Consider the following 27,594-nt stretch of genomic DNA (forward strand, 5'->3'; position numbering starts at 1 on the left):
TTTTTATGCATTTCTACTGTTTTATTTTTTTTCCCTAGGGCATTTAAACATCAGTTATTTTATTTTTAGTTTCAATGAAGAATCTTGGAAGAGAACGAAAGAATTACTGGAGCAAGTTGCGCATCATGGAGAAAACACTGGCTTTGAAGTTCCTTGTCTTATTATTTCTGCGAAGGATGACCTTGATGCCTATACCTTGAACATACAAGATTCAACTAGGGTACTTCTAGCCATGTTTTGTTCATTGTTATTTTTTTTTTGTCTATATTATTATATTTACTGTCATGGAAATTTGGAATTGTAATGTAGCATTAAGTTGCCATTGCAGGTTGGGATCACTAGTCCCTTTGATACCATTTAATAAGGTTAGAGATCATTATACCACTAATTAAAACACGCCACTACAAACTACATGCTTGTAAATCTATATCTGGTGACTCTAGATGTAGAATACTCTTTACTCCAATGCCATGTGGTGGGATGTTTCCCTTGGTAGAATGACACATAAGGACGATCAATTTAACGTGGTTCAATGTTACCCTATTCCACGGAGAAAATCCAAGTCTATATGAGTGAAAAATACAATGTAAATAGGACAAATCAATGTCTATTCTGCACCTTGCATAATATCCCCTCAATTTACCCTACATTTCTCTCTCAATACTGGTGGAGAAAAATAAGAAAATTTCACCTTGAACACCTGGACACAAAATTCCAAAAAAATAAACTTGTCTTCTCCACAAGAGATGATTTCCCATAAGCTTCCAAATGCAGCCAAGGTGTTGCCTAGGTTCTAGAATGCTCCATCGATGAAGATTCATAGCCATTGAAAAATTCCAACCTGTCACATGCAAACGAGATCCCATAATAAGAAACTGCTAGAATGGGCCCTAAAACTGGGTTATCATGCGCTTGCCCACAGGCACATGAGGCAGTAAATGCTCGGTTTTCTGTGCCAGCAGCTGGTACAAACCCAACACTGCCTGTATACTTTCCACAATTTTATAATGTTACCATAACATCCTTTTAATTGAAAGTAATCAAACACCTATATATTCAATTAAAAAGAGATAATAGTACATCCATATATAAGATTAAGATAATACCTTATGCTGGTATGTCCATGTGGGATCAAATTACATTTTCTAATGCTTTTGATCGTGGATAGTTGGTTCCATTATGTTCGATGACCTCTTCTTTTTTTGAATGAAGTATGAGCATTTGCTACATTGTTGATCCTAATTTTATGTTTTTTTTTCTGCAAGGTAACCCTTGAGATGGGAATCGAGTCACCTATACCCATCAGCATGAAATTACGAGATCATAATGATGTTTTCTATCGAATAGTTAGTGCTGCACAACAGCCTCATCTAAGTATTCCGGAAACTGAAGCTGGCAAAAGCCGCAAACAATACCGACGCTTTATCAATCAGTCTCTTGTGTTTATCTCAGGTACCATTAAAACCTTTCAATAGCACCTGTTTATTTTTTGATTCTTCTTTCTTTTCTAGTGTTTTGAAGCTGCTCATGTTTATTAAGTTGCATTATGGAAAAAAACTTGAAAGACGTTATAATTATTTGGTTCTTTCCTATTTTTATGTGTACCTTCATATTCTTACTCTTCTTACTGATCCATACATTTTTGTAATCCATCAGAAATATTGGACATATGTTTTGTTGGAATAAGCTGTTTGCTGCTGCTAGCAAATTGATCCATAATTTTCCTAGTAATTCGTTGCTTGAATTTCTTTAAGTAGTTGAAGACAATTTTATGATGGGTTTGGTTTGCAGGAAAAGAAATTCTATTCTATATGAATTCCCCTTAAATAGGTATCTATATTTGATTATAAAAATTATTTTAGAATATCAATTCTCATGAATTTGCAGTTCCTGATGATCCTCTATAAGTTATTACTTGTACGATTATAAGTATACTTTCCTACTCTATTCTATTCCTTAGAGAATACATATTCTGAGTAGGTGGATGCATAAGGCTGTTGAGCAAATCGAGAGAGTTAAGCGAACCAAAGTCGTAGCGTAAATCAAATGAGCATGTAGATCAATCTGGTCAAGTGAAATGGACATCCATAGTTGGAATTGGGTGGGATAGATAGACCAAATCATTTGGTTGAGTTGGGTCCGATGGATGAGACATACTAAACGGAATGAATGTTTTAACTTCTGATTTTGTGTTTAGCTAGAGTGGTATAGTTTTGACATTGTATTGTGTTAACAAAGTATTAAAAACTACAACAACAACAACTAGGTGGGGTCGGCTAAAGTATTAAAAACTAACAAACATTATTTTAATTCATCTTTGATCCATTTTATAGCATTTCAAGGGGTGTCAAATCTGAGCATAACGCTATTTATTGATATGGTTGTCACAACGATAGAAGATGTGTCGAGTATTATTGAGTTTATAAATTTATCAGAACGATAAGTTTTGATCATGCAACTCAGCAAGCTGAGATTTTAGAGTATGGTGGAGACTATTCCTTGTCTCTTTCTTGTAACATTCTAAAAGTTAGGTAAAAGAATGAGAATATACCATCTCCTCCATTTCATAACTAAACTAAAGAATACATATTCTTATTTTATTTATTCTATATTTCATTTTTAGTGAGTATTTTGTTTCTGACAATTCAATTTCGTGAACCAAATTCACCATTAGATGAATATAAGCAAATTAAAAATGTAGAATAACTTCATTGGACTAATTGAAATGTACACTAAGGAAATATTGGAAACCGATGCTTTGACATTAAAGATTAGTTATGATATTCGCACATAGAAATTCCATTATTAAATTTCGGTATTAGGAAATCAAATTTGAAAATTTATGGAAAGTCTCATTTTAAAATACAACAAAAAATTTTTATCCCACTAAATGGGGTCGACTTAAATCTTTCTATTATATTATTATTTATATTTAAATAAATTTTAGCTTGTTTTATTATTGCTAACCAAGTCCTTTTTTATTTCTCTTCCTCATATGATTTGTATATTTATCGTAATTTTACATAGCCTAACTGGAGCATTTATTGGTCATCTAACATGTTTATACCATCTTAACTGTGTCTCTCGGAGTTTTCCCTTAATAGGTGCAACATCGACTCTCTCTTTAATATTTTTATTTTTTAACCTGTCCATTCTTATATGTCCGCACATGCATCTTAACATTCTTATCTCTGTAACTTTCATCTTTTGCTTGAGCCATAGTGAAAGTCATATAAAATAAAAATGAAAAATTGAAAGAAAAATAAGACTATATTTTAAAAATAAAGACAATTTTACATATTCATAGACAATAAAACAATAATTTTTATATTAAAACTTACAATTTATTTCTTTTGGTAGTTTTATTGAACCAAGGGTAAAAGAGATGAGGAGTATCTGTTTAATAAAATTTTATAATGGTGTGCCTCCTTATTGATTTGGTTAAAATGGTGTATTAATTCAATTTTTGCACCTTTTGTTTTAGTATTGGAGTGAAATCATAATTTTGTTGTTTAAAGTGTGGTTTATGGATGCACATATTGGATCGCCCAGAGAGACTCTGTTTTTGGGGGAGTGGGGGGGAGCGTTAATAGGCTCAACCAAATTATTTTGGTTGTTTATGCTTGTCTTGATGTATTAATAGTTGTATGATGGAAAAAACACAAAGAAAGACAAGATGCCACAAACTAGGATTTAACATGGTTCACGATTTTCCTAAGAATTAGTATACCCATGAGTTATAATTTATCGGTGGATCACTTCTCGTACAAACTAGAATTTAACGTGGTTCACGATTTGATTTACCGTGGTTCACAATTTTCCCAAGAAGTAGTGTCACGCCCCGAGGGTATACTTGTCCACCAAATCAGACGGTACCCTCTAGTGACAATATAGAAAATATGATATCGAACCAATTCAAGCCAACACAAATACCAATGTGATATAATAATAACCTCAAGTCACAAATGACAATGCGTGTATATATGCATGAACAAGTGATCATACTAATTATCAAGCTAAGAACAACACTCAATCATTTAATACAAAAAGAAAACGGTAAATACAAGCAGCGAAAAAATAATCCAAATAACTCGAACAAAAATCTGAACTCGAGTGGGACTGGCAGCCAGAACCTTTGAGCGACACAACACTTCTCTATTTGTAACCTGAAAGTCAGAGGAAAAGCAAGGGATAGTAAGTATAACAACTCAGTGGGTAACAGAAAATAACACATGAATAATATACGGTCAAGAGATTAAAGGATGTAGTCTCAGGTAAAATACTTACTAACCAATATAGGTGTCCCAATATAATCACTAGCTAACTAAAAATATAATCAATAACATAGCACCTCACTAATCTCCTCAATCGAGTATAACCAATAAATCAGGAGTATATATAGTACATCGAAATTGCACGCACAAATATATGACTGACATATAGTAAGTATATAATAAACACTGACTGCGGGAGAACTCTACCATAGATGGCCCCGTGGGCAGTTAGGGTAACTGACTAGTCACTGCCCGTGGGAGAATGCTCTACCACGGATGGTCCCGTGGGCGGACAGGCTAAATAACTAGTCACTGTCTGTGGGAGAACGCTCTACCACGGATGGTCCCGTGGGCAAAGAGGGTATATACCAATGGTCACTAACGACTCTCTCACTCACGCATTGGAGACAAAATATATTAATAGTCGCTGACGACTCTCTCAACCACGAATGGAAGACAATGGTCGACAGGAGGTATAATACTACTAATGTATAGGCATGAGCCTATATAACAAATAAGAGTCTAGATACTCAGTACCTTATATTATGATATAATCCTACTAATATATAGGCAGGAAATAGATAACCACGTCCCCAATTTACTAGTCTCCTAGCATTAATATCTCGATTAATTGCATGGAATCATCGCAGATATAGTAGACAACGGAATCAAGATCAAATAATCCTAGGGGGCTGATTTAAAGGGGAAAACCTAGTGGAATACAATACCCTTCCACTATAGAGTGATTTCCATCAAGTATAGGTCAGTGTAATCTCTCTAACATATATGCCCTTGCATACAACTATACTACCTATAAGATCAATGACCTATAAGCACGAACCTAAGTATATAACCGTACTATAACATAATTTCACGAACATAAGTTATAGACCCAATTAACAGCAAGAGTCTATTAGGATACTCCATATCCTACACTACGGTATGAAATAACAAACAAAGGTTTAGCAAGATGCTCGATATTCTATACTACGGTATGACCATCCAACCATAAATGCAAACTCAAATCTACCAAGAGGTCTAGCAGAATATACAATGTCCTATACTATAGTAAGGTAATCTCATGCATATCTATAAACACCATTATGAATATCAAATATAACTGCATAGCTATCAACCATAGATCAAAACATACAAGGACGAACAATAAAGTATCAAACTCAGGAGTGATATAAGACAGACTTAAGGTAAATGAGTATTTGTGACCGCATCAAAACATGGCAGTAAATAATCATGCATTATAATCAAAGCTATCAAGAAGATAAGCAGAATCTACTCACCTCGATTGTAAATCATCCCAATCGTCTTTGGATCCTAGAGCATGTCTCTAGCTCAAATCTCTACATGTAAGGTACACCAAGAAGTAATCCATTAATCAACCTATTTATTAATTAATTATCTACTAATTAATTAATTAATCCATAATGATCAATTAATCTGATTATTAAATTTTAACACAGTTAAATCAACTAACTGTTCATTAGTTTCTTACATCTAATTAATCAAATATTAATCAGTTAACTAATTCTAATTACTAAATCATATTGTAATTAAAGTATTGTTACCTCTACGCCATCGTCGGAACAAGAGTGATGGCTGGTCGATACCGGCGTGGGAAGTGAACCGGGAGGTCGGCTGCAACCACGGCAGAGGAGACGGCGGCGACTAGGGCAGCGTTGTTCTGCCTGCGATGGTGGATCGTGACTGTGGCGGCAACAACAACGATGTTGGGTTACGACGTTAACTGATCAGCGCGCAGTCGGCGGTGACGAGCAGTAGCCGACTGCTCAAACTCTGCTCGGATTGAGGAGAGGAGTCGGCTGGTGTTGGCGGCTCGCAAGGACGACCGATCCTCGACGATGGCGAGGCGCGCAAGGGCAGCGCCTGTCGGACGTGCGACGCTGTGTGGGATAGCGCCAAGGCGATTGTGGGCGGCGGGATCGGCGGAAAGAGAGGAAGGTCTCCGGCCCTGCCGGACAAGGTTGGCAGTGGGCTTCAATAACAGTGACATGCACAATGTCGGCAATATGTAGCGGCGAAATCGCGACAGTGGTGTGCACGCGACTGCTCGTGGGGAAGGGGAGGAGGCACGACGACGACTGACGATCCGGGAGAAAGATTGCGGGTGCGGCAACATCGCACAGGCACGAAGCATGGCGACTACGGGCGATCCGGGAGTGGCAGCCACATTGTGTTGTCGTGACCGAAGGGTGAGACTCGGAAGAATGAACTTAGGTTTTGTTTAAATAAACCTAACTTTTATATTCAATCAACTCCTCGTGTAAATGAGTGTTTTAAACCGACTTTATTTCTTACTTATTTATCCCCATAAAACATGAAAAGATTCCTTTAAAATCTAGAAAAATTCCAGTAGATTTAATAAATTCATATAAATCTATTTCCTGATAAATTATCTGTTAAATATATTTATTTCACTTAAAATAATTTAATTATATCAACCTTTAATTATTTTAAATCCTTTGCTATATTTTTGGTATATTACAAGTAGAATGTCCACGACCTATAATCTGTCAGCGGATCACTTTTGGTATACTTTTATTTTTCTCCTTTTTGGATACCTTTCGGATATAGAGAAACTTCTTATAGATCACATTGCCAGCAGTCTTTTCTTACAAATTTTGCAGAATATAAAGTTCAAGATAAGACAGAATACAAAAAAGATCACAACAACATTGAAACAAAATGTTCTCACAAAATAGTATCAGAATGTCTTGGACGAAGCCTTGTATATGGAGATTGAGATCCAGCTTGTTTTCTAAGTGTCATCTGGCCATCATTTGACTCGTTGTAACACATTAATCAAATGCTGCATAAGATTCGATTAAAATCTAAAATTTTCAACTTATCTTTGAAATCCTTTATACTGAAACAGTATGAGCTGATTGTTGCACAGGAGTAGTCAAACATTCTGTTCTTTTTGATCATTTAGCCTTGTCGAGTGATTAATTGATTGTCAAACAACGTTCTGTTTGCTGCTAGTAATTTGATCTCAGCTGACGGCAAACATTCTATTTGCATTTAATTTGACCCTAGTCAACTGTGGTTGACTGGTTAGTCAACTGCAAACATTCTATTTGCTTTTAATTTGACCTTAGTCAACTGTGGTTGACTGGTTAGTCAACTGCAAACATTTTATTTGCTTTTAATTTGACCCAAGTCAACTGTGGTTGACTGGTTTGTCAACTGCAAACATTCTATTTGTTGGTCTGAGCCAAAGCACAAACTGAACAACTTTTATGGTTATAATAGTCGACTATCTTATAACCATCAGTCGATTGGGCTAAAACTATAAAACATACCAATATTTATGGTAACACCATACAACTACCTTTAATTGATGTTCACAAAGCTTACCAGCGCTTGTTGTAACATTAGTTGACTTTGGTATCCTAGTACTCTTAATATTTGCTTGTAGTCTTAATGCCACGTGTAGTGTTTAAGGGAAATATCACGTTTAATACCATGTAAGTTAGGGAAATGCAGAACAGTCAACTGCACTAGTTGACTAGCCTTACAACGTTTAATACTCTACCAGTTTAAGGAAATGCAGGCCAATTGGCTGATAGAGTACTTCATACCTCCAACCGAAACCTCATATTCAGGGGAACCATAAAGTCAACTCTACCAGTTAAAGAAAACTTTCTAAAAGGTTCAATTTTAGTTGCAATCAACTAGAACAGTTGACTGTAAAATATTTTGTAACGATTGATTTTAATGCTAGTACACTCTTCCAGTTGATTGCAAGACATTCCATGGGTTTCGAAATTAACATTAGCAGATTGTTCCATTCGACTGATATGTCCTTAGCTATGTTCTTTGGTTTTGTGATTGTGCTAGTCAATTGATGCATCTCGATTAGTTGACTAGTAGTGTTGAAAATTTGTGAAATTCTAGAGGTACATTTTATACACAAAGCTTGGAATGTTTAAAAGATTAGCCTTAATCCTCTAACATTATACCAAAGTTCTAGATTTTCTAGACTTTTAAAATTGTTTTAAAAATTATTTCTATGGGATTTCCAACTATGAGAGTTGGACTAGGTGCATATTAATTATACAAAAGTCTTCTCTATAGTTGGTTAAGTTAATGATAAATGAAATTGGATGATATCGTAGCTTAAAGTGATGCATCATAATAAGCATCATGAACCAAAAGCATTATGCCTCTATGGTTTGGCGCAGTTGGTGCTTGCATGAGTGTTTGCTTCAATAGATCTTAAGGCCAATTCTCAGTAGGTGTAAAATGCCTGGTTCGGTGCTTGACCTCCCTCATGCAAAGGGCCACTGTGCTAGAGCAAAATGTCTCTGTGATTTTCCTAGCTGTATTTTGCCATGGGCTGGCGATATTGGGCGCTTGGGGTGTGCGATATCACCTTTTGCTCCAATGAACCAAAAGCATCATCTTTTTATGTTCATCAATATAAAAGCATGATTTCCTTAGGTTATTATAAGATGTCTTAGATATAACTCTACACTATTTGTTCATGCAAGGCTAAACGATCTAGTTCACTCTATATAACACTTGCCAATGTCCCTCCTAAGAGTATTAAATCCCTAATGAAGAGTGAAAATGTGAGCTATGTTTGATTTTGATTTAATATAGTTGAGTACAATGTCATTTCTAGCTACATAATCCCTAATAAAGTGATGTTTAACATCACTTTTACTATGCTTCGTTCTAAAATGACGCATCATATTTTTTTATTAGATTAATAGTGCTCACATTGTCATAGAACACTTGGAACATTCTTAGAGTTAAATTGATAATCTTCAAGTATGTGCATCATCCAAAGTAACTGGACTATACACTCATCCATAGCTATATATTCTGCCATGATTGAGGAGAGTGCAATATAATGTTGCTTCTTACTACTGCAACTTACTAGGGAAGAGCAAAGGAATTGACAACTTAGTCTTTTGTGATCCAATTTATATCTTACGTAATGAAAATCATAGTATCCTACTAACTCAAAAGTTTCAGTTCTAAGATACCACAGTCCAACATTGATAGTACCCTTGAGACGTTTTATGACCCTCTTAATGACAACTAAATGATACTCTTTTGCACAATGTTGATATTTTGCACACATATCCACTGAAAATAAAATGTCAGGTCTACTAGTAGTGAGATAGAGAAGGCTACTTATGCAACTCTAGGGTGCTAGTGGTCATATTAGTTGGCTATTCCTTGACACTTTCCATTCTTTTGGTGGATATAAATCTCTTCCTTTGTATGTTTAATTTGAAGCCTTAAGAAGAATTGCTAATTCTCAAACTCACTCTCCATGTGAGTAATGAACTCATTTAAGAGTCGTTTGTTTGTTGACCTAAAAATAATATCATGGGCAACAAAAATGTTCCTTCCCACTTATTTGTAAGAATACTATGGATCTATTTGACCTCTTCTTAAGCTCTTTGACATAAGAAATTTTGAGACTTTCAGAGTAAGCTTGGGGAGCTTGCTTCAGACTAAATAGAACTTGCTTAAGCTTGAACATCTGATTTGTGTAGTTAGTGTTTTCAAACTCCAATGACTGCTCAATGTACATCTTTTTCTTAATAAATCCATTAAGTATTATTAACTTTACATTCATTTGATACAACTTAAAGCCTTTGTGAGCAGTATAGACTAATAACATTTATAGTGCGTTTGGTTCAAGTTATCATGTATAACCTTGGTTATAGGGAATAAAATATAACCAAATGTTGTTTGGTTCAATTTAGGTAATGCAACAAAAACTTGTTTGTTTGAAGGTTTTAATGAATAACCTAGTTTAATATTTTATAATATTACCCTCAATTACAAAATCAACTATACATAATAATAATAATAATAATAATAATAATAATAATATTGTTATTATTTAAATTCTACTATATTTTATTATAATTTCACGTTTTTCTTTATATATATATATATATATTATTTTGTTTATTTTTTAAAATTTTTTATGTTTTTTTTGCATTTTTAATATTTTTTTATTATTTTTTACGTTTTAATTTTTTTTAGGTTTTTTCTATTTTTTAATGTTTTTTCTCATTTTTTAATTTTTTAATTTTTTTTAATTTTTAAAAGTTTTTGTACAATTTTTTTTTTTTATTTTTTATTATTCTTTTATGGTTTTTATTTTTCTACTTTTTTTTAATTTATTGATTTTATTTTTTATATTTTTCATTTTTTTTCTTTACGTTTTTTTTTTTTGGTCACATTTTTCTCTTATCCGAGGGTATTTTGAGTAAAAAAATTTGTTACCCTCAGAATTAAGAAAAACCTCAATTTTTCGAGGTTTTTCGATTTCTGGTTGCATGCCCCTTTTGTTGACGTGTCCGGCATGGAACATTACTCGGGAATCATCGATTACCTAAACCAAACAGGATTTTTGTTGATAACCTTGGATGGATAACCAAGGTTATCAAGAATAACCCCCAACCAAACGCACCCTTAGATTAATTTCAAATGACTAAGAGTGCATAGGTAGAGAAAGTCAGGATTGTGGCCCCGGGGCAATGGTGCAGCGACAGGGTGCCTTCTTAGGCATTTAAGAATTGAGTCCCATTTTCAGCGAGAATTAACGGGTGAATTTCCTTTTTAATGGACGGTCGATCTAAGAACGCTGGGCTAATGGGCCGTCTGCTGTGAGCGCTTCTCGATTTGCCCAATTGACTGGTAGGAAACTTCCGTGCCAACTAAAAAAAAAAAAAGAAAGTCAAGATTGCACCTATTGCAGTAAAACACCAAAATACACATTTAAGATGACATGGATATGTTTTTTAGGCGATCAATAAATGTCCTAGTTACATGATGTGAGACCATGACAAAAATACAAATTAATCGAGGAAGAGGAGACCTAAGAAGAGTTGGTTATCGATGATAAAACATGATAAAATTCATTTAAATATAAATGATAAAGTAGGAGATTGAGGATCTATATAGTTGATCCCACTTAGTAGGATAAAATATTGACTATTGTTGATGTTGTTGGGCTATGATGCGTAGTTCTTGTTGTAATCCAATTCTTTGACCTGGTTAAACCATCAGACTACAAGTCACATCTTTTATTTCTAACTACTACCTTATTGTCTAATTTATTTCTAAAGATCCACTTTGTGTTGGTAATTGAATTTCCTTTGGGTCTAGGAATCAAGTACCATACTTACTCTCGAATTAGGTCATATCATTTTGCAGGGCTAGAATCCAATCCGAGCTAAGCAATATCATCTACCATCTTAGGTTCAATCTGTGATATTAATGCAATTTGATTTCACTCCTTAAGAGAAGTCTCCCACGACTTATTCTAAGGATGCTAAGGAGTCTTCTAAGGATGCTAAGGAGTGACTTGAGCTTGTCCTATACGATGTTGAGGGTTTGAGGTGTGTTATCTACACCCTCAAGAGATGACCCCCCTCTGACTCTCCTTTATCATCCTCTAAATCGTCTCCAACTTCCTCTTGAGCTTTGTCCTCTAAACTTAACTTCTTAAGTTTAATATTAACACTTTCATTGGATGGGTCATTTGGGTGTAAGTTTGAAGTTTCATCAAATACAACATAAGAAGATTCATCAATTATGAAGGGTCTCTTACTGTATACTCTATATACCCTACTTGTTGATTAGTACCCAACTAGGATAGCCTCATCTGTCTTAGTTGATGACTTTCCTTAATTGGGCTTTGTATTAGGATATACTCCTCACTATAAAATACCCTATAGTGCTTAATTGTAGGGGGTTCCTAAAGTTCAACTGCAGATTTTCTTAGAAGTCTATATATCCTAATCTTATTTATATATAGCAAGCAACGTGTATTGCCTTGGCCCAAGGTTGCTAGGCAGTGAACATTCTTTCACTAGCAGCCTCATCTAGGGTATGGTTTTTTCTCTCCACCACCCTATTTTGTTTGGGTATTCTAGGAGTGAAAAACTGATGCTTATACTTGTTTTCTTTACAAAATTAGAATTCTCAAACTCACCCTGTGATTAGATTTGAGGCCGTTTTCATTTTTACTCATCTATAAGCAATTAATGTTTCTAACGTATGATACGTAAGTTTTAGAAATTACCCATGTATACCTAGTATACATATGAAATTACATTGCTCCTGTCAAATAAATCCATATGAATTAATTCAAGTGCAGTAGAGGTTTTTACAATTGTTTTACTTTTGTGCAAAGCTTTTGTTTGTTAGGCTCCTCAGTAACTCCTTTTTAGTTGCCTTTCCAATTGGCTTCATGTTGGTTTGTGTCAGTCGCCTGTGCAATAGTCTCGCCACTTCTCTCGAGACATGAAACCCTTTTTAGTTACCATTATATTATAAACATTATCCTTTCTATGTCTGTCAACATATAATGTCAAATTTGTTGTGCTTCATTGAACACTAGAGTCAACCTTGTATCTAGCGTTACACAACTAACGTATGCCAAGTAAATTGAATCTCATGCCTTTTACTAATAATATATTCTTAATAATGAAATTTGATGACAATTCAATATTACTATACCGATTACCTTTAACTTTTCATTGTTTTTGAACAATGCATGACCTTTAGTGGAGAATTTCTTAATATCATCGATCATATGTTGGACACCTTGTATCCACTAACGATTTGTCTGAGTACTACCTTCAATCTGTACCTATCAATATGAAACACTAAATGCTTTAGTACTCATGTCTTGGTATCTGTGATTTTAATTACATATTGTTTGGGTACCCAGGCCTTTATAATTTTTGACCTAGCAATATCCTTGTTGGCCGTCTTACGCATAAAGGTGGTGTCCCTAGCTATTAAGGACATGCAGGTCATCTTCTTTGCTCTAGCTTATAGTTAATGCGTGCCTTAAAGTAAAGAGTAAAGGGTTCGTTGGTCTTCAAGCATCATGTCAAGATACTTAGAGTGAAGCGCCTAGCCTTTTCCTCAACTCATCTATTTGCGACTTCAATGAGGAATTCTCTCAAGTTTTTCAACTTGTCTCCTTGAGTTTTTTAACTTGGCATGAGTCTTCCCCTTGAATTTTGCTAATAGCTGATGCGGTAGGCTCCTCCTTGAGAGCTTTTAACTTCTTTTGTAGTGACTTGGCAGATGAGTTAGAAAAACAAGCAATTGTCTCATATAACTTATCAAGTTTGGGAAAATTTACCTCGTAATCGCTAGACGATGACTCATCCTGAAATGATGATTCTGCCTCCCCGTTGGCAGTTGAGTCATTTATTCCATCATCAATATCCATAAAGGTCACGCTCCTTGTACCTTGTAGAGCTCTGCTCCTTTTGATGATTCAGAGGAAGGGGATCGTCTCATGTGGCTTTGAGAGTTCTTCGGCTTTTCTTTTTCGTACTGCTTAGAGTAGTCCATTTTGTAATGCTCCTTCCTGTTACATCTAAAGTCTACTACACTTGCTTTAGATTTTACTTTAACTTTTACTTCTCTATTTCTTTGAACCCCAGAACTTCTTCACATCCTTGTTATAGAATCGTCTATTCTTCCTCATCATTTTCATTATGAAGTTTGCACACTGGTAGAGATGCCACCTTTATCTTGGACTCCATTTAATCAGATGTATTGCTTTCTTCGTTTCCTTATTCTTTGGTTTGGAATGTGCAACTTAAGTTATACCTTTCTTAGCCAGGGTTAACTTGTTAGCTTGAATTCACAAAATTCATCTAATTTAATTGTAGAGAGGGCCCTTGATATTTTATAGGCATTCATCATAGTTGATCTCAAGAAAAGACTTTATAGCATGACAGACATGATATGGTTACGGTTCTCCACACTTTCACCAATTGCATGGAGCCCATTGAGGAGTTCGTTGAACCTTCCATGCAGTTGGCTGATTTCGTACAACAGCTCTGTTATGCATCTAATTCAACAAGTCCTGTTTAGCTTTTTTAGTCTTTAGTCCCTTTATGCAATTCGACCAGTTTATTTCACACTTCAAAATTGGGCAACCTTGCTAAGCTATTCTAGAATCAACATCGCTTTGGCATTTGATTGCTCCTTTGCATATCAGTAGTCCACTTTGCATTGTCCAAAATTTGACTCTTATCGTCCATTGACATCGCGAATCCCTTGACAATAAACTATTTGCTACCTTTCGAATACAAGAAGTTATTCTGTCGAAAAATAGTGGCCTTGCTGTATCTGTATTGCATTTCCATCTCTCTTCGTAGATTTTACTCCAACTATTAGTCCTTCGTGACGAGTTATTTTGATATCACTTCTTGGATCACAAAGACAAACTTTGATATCACTTCTTGACATTGGTGGTTAAATAAGTCTATTGTTGGCTTTCACATATTCAAAACCATAAATCCAGAATCTAAAGAATTTGAGGTTTTCTAGTCTAACATATATACTAGATTGTACCTTATTCTAGGAGGTCATGGCCGGTCCCAAGCCCGAATAAAGGAGGAGGGTTGCGTTAGATTGTCCGCCAGCTTCAAAACTATGACAAATATTCAATGAATGAATCCATTAAATTATTGTGCTAATGCTAGGTTGTTCTCCGGAAGGAACGCGTTACAGGGTTGGACTGTAACGTCTCGGCAAAGACCGCTACATCCTCAGAACTCGGGTGTAGTGCTAAATATGCAAGAGTTCGCGTTATAGGATCCGACTATAACGTCTCAGCAAGGACCGTTACATCTCCATGAGAACTTTCACCATAGGTTGGATAAGAACAAATATGATAGGAAAATTAATAATCTAAGATTTGGAACATGGAACATAGGAACTCTCACCGGTAAAGCAATGGAGGTAGTAGATATGATGATTTGGAGAAGAATTAGTATTTTGTGTGTATAAGAGACAAAATGGACAGGCGAGAAGGCAAAGATGATAGAGAACTCGGATTTTAAGTTATGGTACACCGGAAAGAGTAAAACAAGAAATAGTGTGAGTATTATTGTAGATAGTTTGATAAAGGATGAAGTTGTAAGAGTAATTAGAAAAGGGGATAGAATTATAGCTCTTAAGATAATAGTGGCGAAAGAAACTATGAACATAATTAGTGTATATGCACCACAGGTAGGATTAGATGAAGCTACCAAATCAAGGTTTTGGGAGAACTTAGATGAAATATTACAAAATATTCCACCAAATGAAATAATTTTAATAGGAGGTGATCTAAATGGACATGTCGGAGTGAAAAATGAGGAATATGAGAGAGTACATGAGAGTTATGGGTTTGAAACGAGGAATGAGGAAGGGAAAACTATATTAGATTTTACTATAGCATATGCCCTTATATTAGCTAATACGTTTTTTAAGAAAAGAGAAAAATACTTAGTCACATTCAAAAGTAGGAGTAATAAATCGCAAATTGAGTTTCTTACGATTAGGAAGAAGGATAGAAAGATTTATAAAGATTGCAAAGTCATCTCTTGAGAAATCTTAACTACACAACATAGGTTAGTAGTGTTGGATATATGCCTCAAACATAGTATCAATAGAAAGAAAATATATACGATATCTAGAATTAAGTGGTGAAAGTTAAAGGATGGGAAGCAAAATATATTTAAGGAGAAAGTAGAAGTACAAGCATTAGGTGAAATATACAATGACTCTAATACAACATGGGATAAGATGATATCAAAGTTGAAAATAGTAGCTAAGAATATACTTGGTGAGTCAAAGGGACATGCACCACTAAGTAAAAAATCTTGGTGGTGGAATGAGAAAGTACAAGAGAAAGTGAAGGAAAAATGAAAAGTTTATAAGGAATTATATATTTGTAAGAACGAGGAAAACTTAAAAAAATATACAATAGTCGAGAAAAAAGCTAAGAAAGTAGTGAGTGAAGCAAAAGATGAAACGTTTGAACGATTATATCAAAAATTGGATACAAAAGAAGGGGAAAGAGACATTTATAGAATAGCTAAAGTGAGAGAAAGGAAAACAAGAGATCTTAGCCAAATTAAATGTATTAAAGATGAATGTTATAGGGTATTAGTAAATGATGGAGAAATAAAAGAGCGGTGGAAGAGGTATTTTCATCAACTTTTTAATGAAGGTTTAGGTGACCAACTTACCTTAAGGCATTTATTCAACTAAACCCTCAGAAATGCGACAAATTCATAGAACTTGTTGCTGCTAATGTAGAGATGGAGTACCCCTGTTTAAGAAGGCTAGTGGAAGAAGTATCACCAGTTACAGAGCAAATTTATTCTACTAGCACGGTGATATCTCCATATCGCCCTCCTACAAATACAGCTATGGGTCCCCCAGGATACCCACCAGCTGATGATTTGGCAAGAAATCCTCCGGTTTTTCAGCCTATCTATGAACAGCAGCCGCCAAAAGCTAAATTCAAGGGAGGAATGAATAATGAGTTATGGACGCTCCCCTCTGCACAACAGCAAAGTGGTGCATTATTCGTAATACCGGAACAGCTAAATCTTTTTGATGATGCTTTCTCAAGATGGGAGTCTATAACAAAAAACTTTGTGGCGTCACAATCATTTTCAGATGCAAAGGAGAAGGTTGAATTTATCGAGAATCTCTTGGGAGAAATAGAAAAAATTACTTGGTATCAGAGCTTGTCATACTCTAGTTCTTTAAGCTTGTTGGTATTATGCAACCCTGAGAAGCAAAAGGACGGATCCTAATTTGATAAAGGAAGGCAAGGAGGCCTGAAGAAGTCAAGGGCACATCCGTATGAGATTCTCTGGGAAGGAACTGCCCTCGCCTGAAGAACAAGAGTCCCTGTAAGTTCTGATAAGTTTTTATGAGCACCTTTGTTACTGCAAGAAATATTATTTCCTATCGAGAAGCTGTTTCAGCCACTGATTCTATAGAAACCCCTTCTTTTGGATTTGCTAAACCTAGTGATTTTCAAGGTGTAACGCCTGGAATCGCTGTTATTATTAAGCAAAACAACACTGAAATCCATTTACTTACCCAAATAGCTGAAACCTTAAAGGAAATCCAGCAGGAGCTTCGAAAACAAAACACTCCTCTTCCCCAAGATTTAATTTCCAAACTTCAAAACCTATCTCTTGGCCCTCCTAAACCTAAAGAAAAACCGGGAAAACTAAGGGTATTCAAGGATCCATATAAAATCCTAAAACAAGAGCAGGAAAAATTAAAAGGTATATGGCTGCCACCAGAACTGAACAACAGGTAGCTACTACACCTTTATTCGAGGATCAAATAAGAAGCTACAGGAGGAATCAGCGACGCCTTTATAACACTCAACAAGCAGCAAGAAGGATTAGGCGTCAACTTACTGGCGGAGGAACCACGAGATATACTCTTGAGCAACAACTGGAACCAGAAGCCCAGTTACAACTCTCAATGCAAGAGCGAGCATCCATAGTACCTGCAGAAGTACTATATCATTCCAGAAGAGATGATGCACATCACCGGGTTTATGTGCACAGATCAGAAGAAGCAATATTAGTTACAGATAATCACCAGGTTGATAGAAACATTATTCAAGAAGAAAGCTTCACTCATTTACAAAGAAGTCGCATGCAGTACGTTCACCTGGGGGTTCTCCAGGTACGTATTCAAATCTTACACAGGCAATATGAAGGAACCATGGCGCTGGTAGTCTTTAGAGACAACCGATGGCAAGGTGACCAAGCTATTCTAGCAACAATGGAAGTAGACCTGACACGAGGAAGTCAAATGATCTATGTGATTCCGGAAGTTATGATGACTATTGGGGATTTTTACAGAAATATTCAGATTTCTATCCTTACAAGAGGATATGAAGATTGGCAGAATAGTGAAGCTAATCTGCTAATTACCAGAGGTATGGTAGGAAGGCTTTCTAACACACCTAATGTTGGATTTGCCTATGAAGTGCAGGGAGTCGTGGACTATTTAACTTCTCATGGTGTAAATGCTCTCCCTGGACGAAGATTGGCAACAAGAAGTTTACAAGGGTTAAATTGGGTAATAAACCCAACTCAAATTTCAATACCAATGCAACCCGCGGAGGTAAATAGCCAAACTATGATGGATGAAAAGACACATGAGCAACACCTTCAAAGGATGCTGGGTATTTGCCAGAAGAATGGATTAATCTTAAGCCCTACAAAGATGAAAATTGCAGTTCCTGAAATTGAGTTCTTAGGAGCTATTATTGGAAATTGCAGAATTAAACTCCAACCACATGTAATTACAAAGATTGCGGATTTCAATGATAATGAGCTCAAGACAACCAAAGGGATGAGATCATGGCTAGGACTCCTGAATTATGCCAGAAATTACATACCTAACTTAGGTAAACTACTTGGGCCTTTATATGCTAAGACCTCCCCAAATGGAGAGAGAAAATTAAATCAACAGGACTGGGATTTGATTCATCAACTCAAGGTCAAGGTTCGACAGCTACCAGATCTTGAAATACCTCCACCAGAATGTTATATGATTCTAGAGGTAGACGGATGTATGGATGGATGGGGTGGCATCTGCAAATGGAAAAAGAAAAAATTTGACCCTGTCTCCTCAGAAAAGATTTGTGCTTATTCCAGCGGCAAGTTCAATCCACCAAAATCTACAATAGATGCTGAGTTATATGCCGTTATGAACACTATGGAAGCACTAAAGATTTATTTTCTGGACAAAGCTGAACTTCTTATTCGAACAGACTGCCAGGCAATTATAAGTTTTTTTGGGAAAACGGCAAATCATAAACCCTCTAGGGTTCGATGGATTTCTTTTACTGATTATATTACGGGAGCTGGACCAATGGTGCAATTCGAACATATAGACGGAAAAAATAATCAGGTAGCTGATTCTCTATCTCGTCTAATTCATGTGTTAATATTTTCAGAATGGCCGGAGCTGCACCTAGATCAACTCACTCTACTGGTACCAGCTATAAAGGAAGTCCAGGACCAGCCACATCCGCAAGCTCAGGAGTTGCTGAACAAGATGGTCCAAACCCTCTTGATTTCGCTGAGTAGTACCAAGGAAAAATCAATACAAGACATGGGAGACCAATCCCACAAGAAGAGTTCCACCAAATCACAGAGGATCTACACACTATTGAGCAAAGAGCTGCCATCCGAGCCGTCAATGCAATGCAGCAGCTCAGAATTATCCATTCCCTCAAAAAACAAGAATGCAATAAATGTCGAGGAAAGGATAATTGGTGGAATGACTGGTACCCCGCATTAGAGCAATGCGATAAACAACTTTCACATGCTGCGTATCTCCTCCAGTATTGTGTCACCAGGATGGGAAATTTCAAGGTGTAGTGATAAGCATGGTGGACCCAAAAGATTCGCGTGATGCTGTAAACAGTGTGTTGTCTTATCAAATAATGCTCTACTTTTCTAAAAGTAGATGCTCCACTAGTAGTGTTGTCCTATCAAAATAGTGTGCTGTCTTGTCTAATAATGTTTACTTTTCTAAAGTAGATGCTCCACTAGCGTTATGGGGAGCTGGTACTATGATTCCTTCTTATCAACAAACGTGTCGATGGGGCCCTTTGCGCACCCGACGTTTGCTATAAGAAATGGGATTGAACCTCTTGCAAGGCAATTGAGCATCCACTCAAGCCTTACCTGAGGCAGTTTGTAAGATTGTAAGGTGCATAAACTTATCAATTTCCTAATTTCCACTTCCACTTCGCATCTCTCAATTTAAGTAGGTCAAATGAGCATGGAAATTTTAATTTTTATCGTAGAATTCAAACTTCAGAAGTAAAACAAACTTTAAATGAGATGCACAATGGAAAAGTCGTTGGACCAGATGATATTCCGATGGAGGTATGGAAGTGCTTAGGGAAATAAGGTATTGAATGACTTACAAAATTATTTAACATGATATTAAAAACGAAAAAGATGCTTGATCAATGGAGGATAAGTACTCTAGTTCTCTTATATAAGAACAAGGGAGACGTATAAAATTGTGCAAACTATAGGGGTATTAAACTAATGAGTCATACTATGAAACTTTGGGAAAAAGTAATAGAAAAAAGATTAAGGAGACCACAATGATAGAAAATCAATTTGGGTTCATGCCCGGAAGGTCGACAATAGAAGCTATACATCTTCTTAGACAATTAATTGAAAAATATTGGGAGCAAAAACAAGATCTACACATGATATTCATTGACTTAGAAAAAACTTATGATAAAGTCCAAAAGAAATTATACGGAGAATTTTAGAAAAGAGAGGTGTTAGCGTAACATATATTGAACTAATTAAGGATATGTATGAGGATGTAACGACCAAAGTAAAGACTTCAGGCGGAGTAACTGAAGTATTTCCAATAAAGATAGGGTTACATCAAGGATCAACCTTAAGTCCCTATCTTTTTACACTAATTATGGACGAACTCACTGCGCATATTCAAAACATAGTACCGTGGTGCATGTTGTTTGCAGATGATAGTATTTTGGTAGATGAAACACATGGAGAAATAAATGCTAAACTAGAATTTTAGAGAGAAATATTAGAAGGGAAATGTTTTAAACTTAGTAGATTAAAGACAGAATATATGAAATTTAAGTTTAGCAATATTAGAAGTAATCAAACAATTGTTAAGATAGGAGAGGACGAGTTGTCCGGAACCGAGAGATTTAGATATTTAGGATCATTTTTGAAAAACGATGGAGGGATTGAGAGAGATGTCTTACATAGAATACAAACACAATGGGTGAAATGGAGGGGAGCGTCAAGTGTTTTATGCGACCGTAAAGTACCTCTTAAACTTAAAGGTAAGTTCTATAAAATCGCAATTAGACCTGTTATGTTAAATGGAGCTGAATGTTGGACTATGATCCGAGCATATGAGCAGAAGATGATAGTTGCAGAGATGAGGATGTTAAGGTGGATGTGTGGACATACAAGGATGGACAAAATAAGAAATGAGAGCATTAGAGAGAAAGTCGGAGTTGCATCTATTGAGGAAAAATTTCGCGAGACATGTTTAAGATGATACCGACATGTACTTAGACGACCAATAAATGCTCCAGTTAGACGATGTGAAACTATGATAAACATGCATATCAAACGAGGAAGAGGAAGACCAAAAAAGACTTGGTTAGCAACAATAAAACAAGATAAAATTTATTTAAATATAGATGATTATATAATAGGAGATAGAGTTCAATGACATAAAAGGATTTATACAGCCGACCCCACCTAGTGGGAAAAGGTTTGGTTGTTGTTATACCTTATTCTAGTTGACTATTGTACCATGGCTTAGTCATTCTAATAATTGAGTTTTGTTTATCTTTGAGTTCTACTTCAATTCACTCAAAGACTTTCATAAATTGTTAGATCTTACCAATTGGCAAAAGGTTTCTATGCCCTTGAGACTTCTGTGCCTAGAGTCTCTTCGTCTCTGGGTCTTCATTGCCTAACATTCGGTCATTTGACCTGTTGAGACTTCATCATTGCAAATACTTTGGTTCTCGACCAACTTACACTTTCTTGCCTAGCGTCCAATTACCTTGATTTGTTGGACTTGTTTGTTTAGCATTCAGTCACCCTAACATACTAACCTTGACTTGCTAGGGTTTCACCTCACCAAGTATTTGGTCCTCGTCGACCTAGAATTTTCATGATTGCACCTGCAATTAAGTGTCAAGTTTCTTGCACCTACAGGCTTGACGCACCATGTAAGATTACAAATAATACCTAAATTAAATTACGTCCAAATATCAAAATCACATACAATAATACATGCTTAGGGCATAAGTGCAATTCGATAATATTTTTTTGGCACTGCATAGTGTCAATACTCATTTTTTGGAATGATTAATATTAATGTAATTATTATTAAACCTTTAAATTTTTAAAAATATTTTACTATTGTTAATATTAATATAGTTCATAATTAGTATCATCTTAACTTCTAAATACTAATTTATTATTATAGAAATTTTAATAAGGTACTAGCCAAATACATGCTGGGCAATGTGTAGGAAAACAGGCTTAGAGAAGGTAAGATATTAATATATTTGTTACATACAAACTAACCCAGCTATAGACTAACTATTTGAATATTTTTAGAGATAATACAAATTGCATCCATTTGAACCTCAAAATGATGACAATGTAATCACTGATGTATTATGACATCAAACCAATATATACAAATTCAAGACTTACTAAAGCTCATGAAGAGAACAAAAAATATATTAAAATTTTACATTGACATCAATTCTACAGTCAATAAGTTTACAATAATTAAATATTGAATATTAAAGTTTCAAATTATTATTTGTTGATGTTCGGTGCATATAATTTTATAGTTTTATTTAGCAAAACACGTCTAGAACAACTCCATCTACTTAGGGGTGTAATCGAACCGAACCGAACTGAATTATAAAGTTCGAGCTCGGCTCGTTCGATTCTTGCTTTAATTCCTAAGCTAAAGCCTGGTTCGTAATAAAATTAAATAGTTCGTGAACGTCTTGAGTTTGGTTCGAAAATAGCTCGTTTAAAAGTTAAACAAGCTGGGCTCATTAACATATCATTTTCACATCGTTAAACAAGCTCGAGCTCTAGCTTGTTAGACACATAATCAAGCTCGAGTTAATGGTGTTGTTTTGCTTATATATACGAGTTTGTTTTGATGCGCGCCCAACATGTGTGACTGAGGAGGCGGGCGCCCCACGTGGGGGTGCGCGCATGGGGGCACCTAGCATAACATGTCTCTCTCTCTATATATATATAAACGAATATCTTAACGAATATGTTTGTGAGCCTTTAAGCAAATATGTTCACGAGCTCATGAACCAAATACTGTTAAACTCGAGATTGGCTCGGTAATGTTTTCAAGTTCAAAATTAGGCTTGAGCTCGGGTCGTTAACTTAATCGAATGAACTTAGACGAACTTTTTTTCCAACCGAGATATGAATAGCTCGCGAGCAACTTCCCTTATTTACACCCCTACATCTAATATAAAAAATTTACAAGACAATTTGATGTTCCAAGGTAATATGCACAGAAAATTGAGTTGCTATCTAAAGTTGAATAGCATTAGATGTGCATAATACAATGCCAATTCTAGCACCATAGTATTTGATAACAATACAATTATAAGATAAGTTAGTATATGTGTAACATCTGTTTTGCCGCTAAAATGTGTCATTAATTCTCTCTGGTCATGATAATGTGATATGGTAGGATTATCAACAATGTAGTTCATGAACCTGGAGGATTAAAAGATGAATTTTTAACTTTTAAAGCCTTGTGAAACTAATCATGTGTGATAGAAAGGGCAATTGACAAGTTGGAGTTTGAAATTGCACCTTACGTTCATTAAAGTCACACCTAGAAACAATGTGAATTTAATAATTAATTTCTTCCAACACCATCCAATTTCCACATAGCCTATGTATTTAGTCTCTCAACCTGTTCTAAGATGAAACCGTCAAAACATGAAAAGCAACTTGTCTTTACAATGCAGAAGAACAGTGAAAAAAAGCACCTGGAATGTTTAGGCATATTCGGCTTGAAAGTTCTCTTTGAAAGTCTAGCCTCAAACTATTCTGCCTCTTTTCATTCAACCAAAACTATCATTGTTTAGTTACCTTGAAAATATCATAGTTGACTAATGATAATCAGATCCACAAAATCCATTCATTGAGCATGTCACCAAAAACATTTGTTTATAAAAATAGCTATTAGCATATTAACAATGCTAACTTGTGTGTTATGCAATCAATTAACTGCTCAAAGTGACTAGGATGAAACTATACCATATAGCTGGACCTGGACCATAACTCGTTAAGCAACTTATTTTTGATAACACCATTTATCACCGAGGACATCAATTGAATAACATAAAAGTCAAATTTCTTTGCATAAATAACTTTTGTATATTGACTATTTTCATATGTATAAAACTTCATTAGACAAAATGAAATGTATACTAAATACCATAATCAAACATTATATACTTGAAATAATCCTGCAGGGATAGATGGGAGATCTCCCCGCCAAGGCTAATTTAATCTTCGTTTGATTATGTGTGGGGAATATTTGAACTATATTGTTGCAACCGTTGGTGATTCAATTTTATAGTCCTAAGATGATCACATACAATATTAAAAGAAGTGTGCTAAGGGGTTGTTGCCCATCTTGGCTCCATTGCCAGCCCCAAAGTTCTTTTCCATATTCTAACACTTTTTGTACACATAAGAAATCATCTAATGCCCAAAACAAATAAAATAAATAGGGCTTGAATGTTAACTTGATTCTTCTAGTAGTTCCAAGGATGTTCCTCATATTTCAAGCTCATTGGTCAATGGAAAGTTTCTCTGATGCTTGCGTTAGGTAGGACTTTGGTAGTCTGTATCTTGTTATTATACCTCTATTTCATAGGACATAAATTTTTTCCAAAGGTTTTTTTTTGTTATTTGTGATGTAAATAATCTTAAATCATCTTGTCCAAAGAAATATCTACCTAAAGCATGATCAGTATGACATCCATTGCTAACATATTCCTCTGATAATATATCATTTGACTTGTCTTATATGAAAAGTGCAACACTCCTATATAGTATGTTGCTAACATGAGCTTTAACCATCTATTGAGAATATATATAAGATCATGAATATACAATAATAGAAAACATCAAATAATGGAAGAAAATTGACTATATTGAAAAGGAACTTAAAGCGGAAGTTGTGCAAAGCATGTTGCACCACTGTCTTCTTAATTTTCATGTATTCCTCTTGCGTTGAACAAGACCTGCAATTGTGAGGTTTCCTGGTGTTCCTCGCTCGCATAAGCCTTTCTCCTCCCTCAGGTTCCCTCACATCGTGTTACCAGCTCTTTGTGTGAGGTTGCATGGTGAACTCTAACTCAATTTTTTTTTTCTTTTTTTTGCTTGACCATCAATCAATCCCTCTCCTCTATTGCCATCTAGTAGCCGCACATCGACAACCTTATAACATCCATTCCTCGTGAATTTACCTTAACCCCATTTGCCCTCACCCTTTTTAATAAGAGTTGGAACCAAATTTGTTATCCCCATGCCATTATTCTGCTTAATATCTTTATTTTCTAATCATTGTCTATACAATTCAACTTTTGGTTTTGGCTGGACAAACCACTCACAATTAGCTTAATCTTAGTTTTATAAAGCAATTGCTTGTGTTATGTGTGAAATTTGGAAGAGAATTCTATGGATACAAGGTCCTCTTTAGGTGAACATATACTTGCATACATAGGGGAAAAAAATTGTTTGGTTCATTTGAATCGGTGTAGATTGAAATAAAATTAAACCATGCCATTTGGCATAGGAGAAACTTCTTGTTTTGTTTGTTGACTGATGCAAACTCGAGATGGCACTTAGGCTTCAATGACTCCTTGTGATGATGATGTTGACCTCATGAGGCTTGGACAAGGTCTTGAGATGGTAGTGATTTCATCTGAGGTTGGCAATGACTTTGTGTGAGATCTTTGAGGATCAAGGTGACAACAACTACCACTGGGTCTTGAAACACTGATGACTTGGCTGTGGTTTACGATGATGGTGACTTCTTTGCTCACAACCTGTAATGACAGCAACTTCACTTGTGGTCTATGATGCTTCCTCAAGGTTGTTTTCCTCAAGGTCCCAACCAACGTCATCTTTTTTCTCCATTATTTCCTCTTTTCTCCTTTGGCTACTTGACACTCCCAGTCCCAGTTACTCTAGCAGCTTGATACTTCTTGAGCTGATTGAGGACCAAGACCCTAACTTGGCTCAAGATTTCAAATATTGATTTAATTAGTTTTGCAGGTGATAGAATGCCTGGCTTTCACCGGGAACACCAAGTGATCCTTCAAATTTTGTTCTTAATCAGTTCCAAATTCCAATTTATTAGCCTCTACTCCATCTTTTTTATCCATCTTAGTGGGATTGCTCCTCTTTGCATGCATATGTGCGTACCTGCAAGGATTTATTTAGTTTGGAGGGCATTTTACCATATAAAATCTTTGGGACTAAATTTCACAAAGGGTAAAGTTTGAAGGCATTTTTTTTTGTTAAAAAAGGGTAAATTAGGAGGCATTTTACAAAGAGCTGAATTCTAATTGCAAAATGTTATCTTTGCTTGTGTAACCCTGTCGTCTTAATTCTTTATTTACTTGTGCCTGTCTTGCCATACAGTTGGAGCTGCTGTTGCAGTTGCAGGACTGGCTGCTTATCGAATTTATGCAGCAAGAAAGAACACGTCAGGTTGATGTCACTATCATAAAATGCGATGGTACTCGGTTTGCTATGTTTTGGAGCTTTCCCAATCATCAAGTTTTCTCTGGTTGTATAGCATCAGTGAACACGTAGCTTCCTTTTTTAGTTGAGTTTGTTATTTTAATGTTTCCTTTTATACTTGAGGGTCAACAAAGCAAAACCAATCTACTTCTAATTGGTTTGTAAACTCACACTACTTAAATCTATGTTTTTTATGTACTCAATCACCGTGATAATATATAAATTCTGATAATTTGGTGACGAGGCGAGCAATGTTAATCCTATGGAGGCGTCGTGCCACAAAAGCGACTCTTCCTGCGCATAGGAACGACAATTAAATAATAGTCTTTGATAGACTGCTGGCTACGCTTTCACATTGAATATGATAAATGTCACGAACTTGGTAATTTTTTTGGTGATATTACCTTTGTGATTGTCATGAACATTTTATGCAAGCGAATGGTCATTTTATGCACCTTAGATTTCTACTTTTCGAGAAGGGTACCCTTCTCAAGTCATTTATCATGCTCGATTCATTATTTTTAACCTTCATCAACACTTTCTCCCTGATCGCAATTTGAATTTAGCAACTCGTCATTTTCATACAGAAATCTATAGATCAAGTCAGCAATATGTACACAGGAAGTCAGTTGAACAAGTCTATCAATGTGATTAAGTTGCCCTCAATAAAACTAAGCATTTTTAGAAGTAAATATCAATCAATAATCAATAATGAGAAGGAACTTACCACAGTGCTAGCTGAGCAACAGTTGACTACTTAACACTCAGTATTAGTCAATTCAAATCTTATAATACAATACCATAGAAATGTGACAAGGCAAAGAGCTGACGAACTAAAAGCAAGTGCAACTAGGGATGATGACATTGAATATGATATGTTGTTGTATTGACTTAAAAACATAATTAACAAATACAAAACTCAATTGGCATAATGTCTTGAATATATAAATGAGTAACATAGATTGGCATAATATGACTTAAAAGACTTTATGTTACACATTTACTTTTATGAAGTTTGATTAATCTAAAAAATAATGATAGTTTTGAATTAACACAGGTAACACAATCCATTTATGAAATGATCAGCACATCGCTCTTGAAATTGTCACCCCATGGTT

The 27,594-nt window shown here is 35.4% G+C and overlaps 1 protein-coding gene across 1 annotated transcript in view; it reads left to right on the plus strand.

Moving 5' to 3' along the window:
* The window catches only part of LOC121967502 (mitochondrial Rho GTPase 1-like), a 49,038-nt gene extending 22,322 nt beyond the window's left edge, over positions 1 to 26,716 (plus strand). The window contains exons 12-14 of the mRNA XM_042517781.1: positions 70 to 220; positions 1,266 to 1,452; positions 26,375 to 26,716. Coding sequence (XP_042373715.1) covers positions 70 to 220; positions 1,266 to 1,452; positions 26,375 to 26,448 — 412 coding nt within the window. The 3' untranslated portion in view covers positions 26,449 to 26,716. The remainder of the gene's footprint in view (positions 1 to 69; positions 221 to 1,265; positions 1,453 to 26,374) is intronic.
* Positions 26,717 to 27,594: the final 878 nt, after the last annotated feature.

The sequence above is a fragment of the Zingiber officinale genome, chromosome 1B, assembly GCF_018446385.1.
Source record: "Zingiber officinale cultivar Zhangliang chromosome 1B, Zo_v1.1, whole genome shotgun sequence".
Lineage (NCBI taxonomy): Eukaryota > Viridiplantae > Streptophyta > Magnoliopsida > Zingiberales > Zingiberaceae > Zingiber > Zingiber officinale.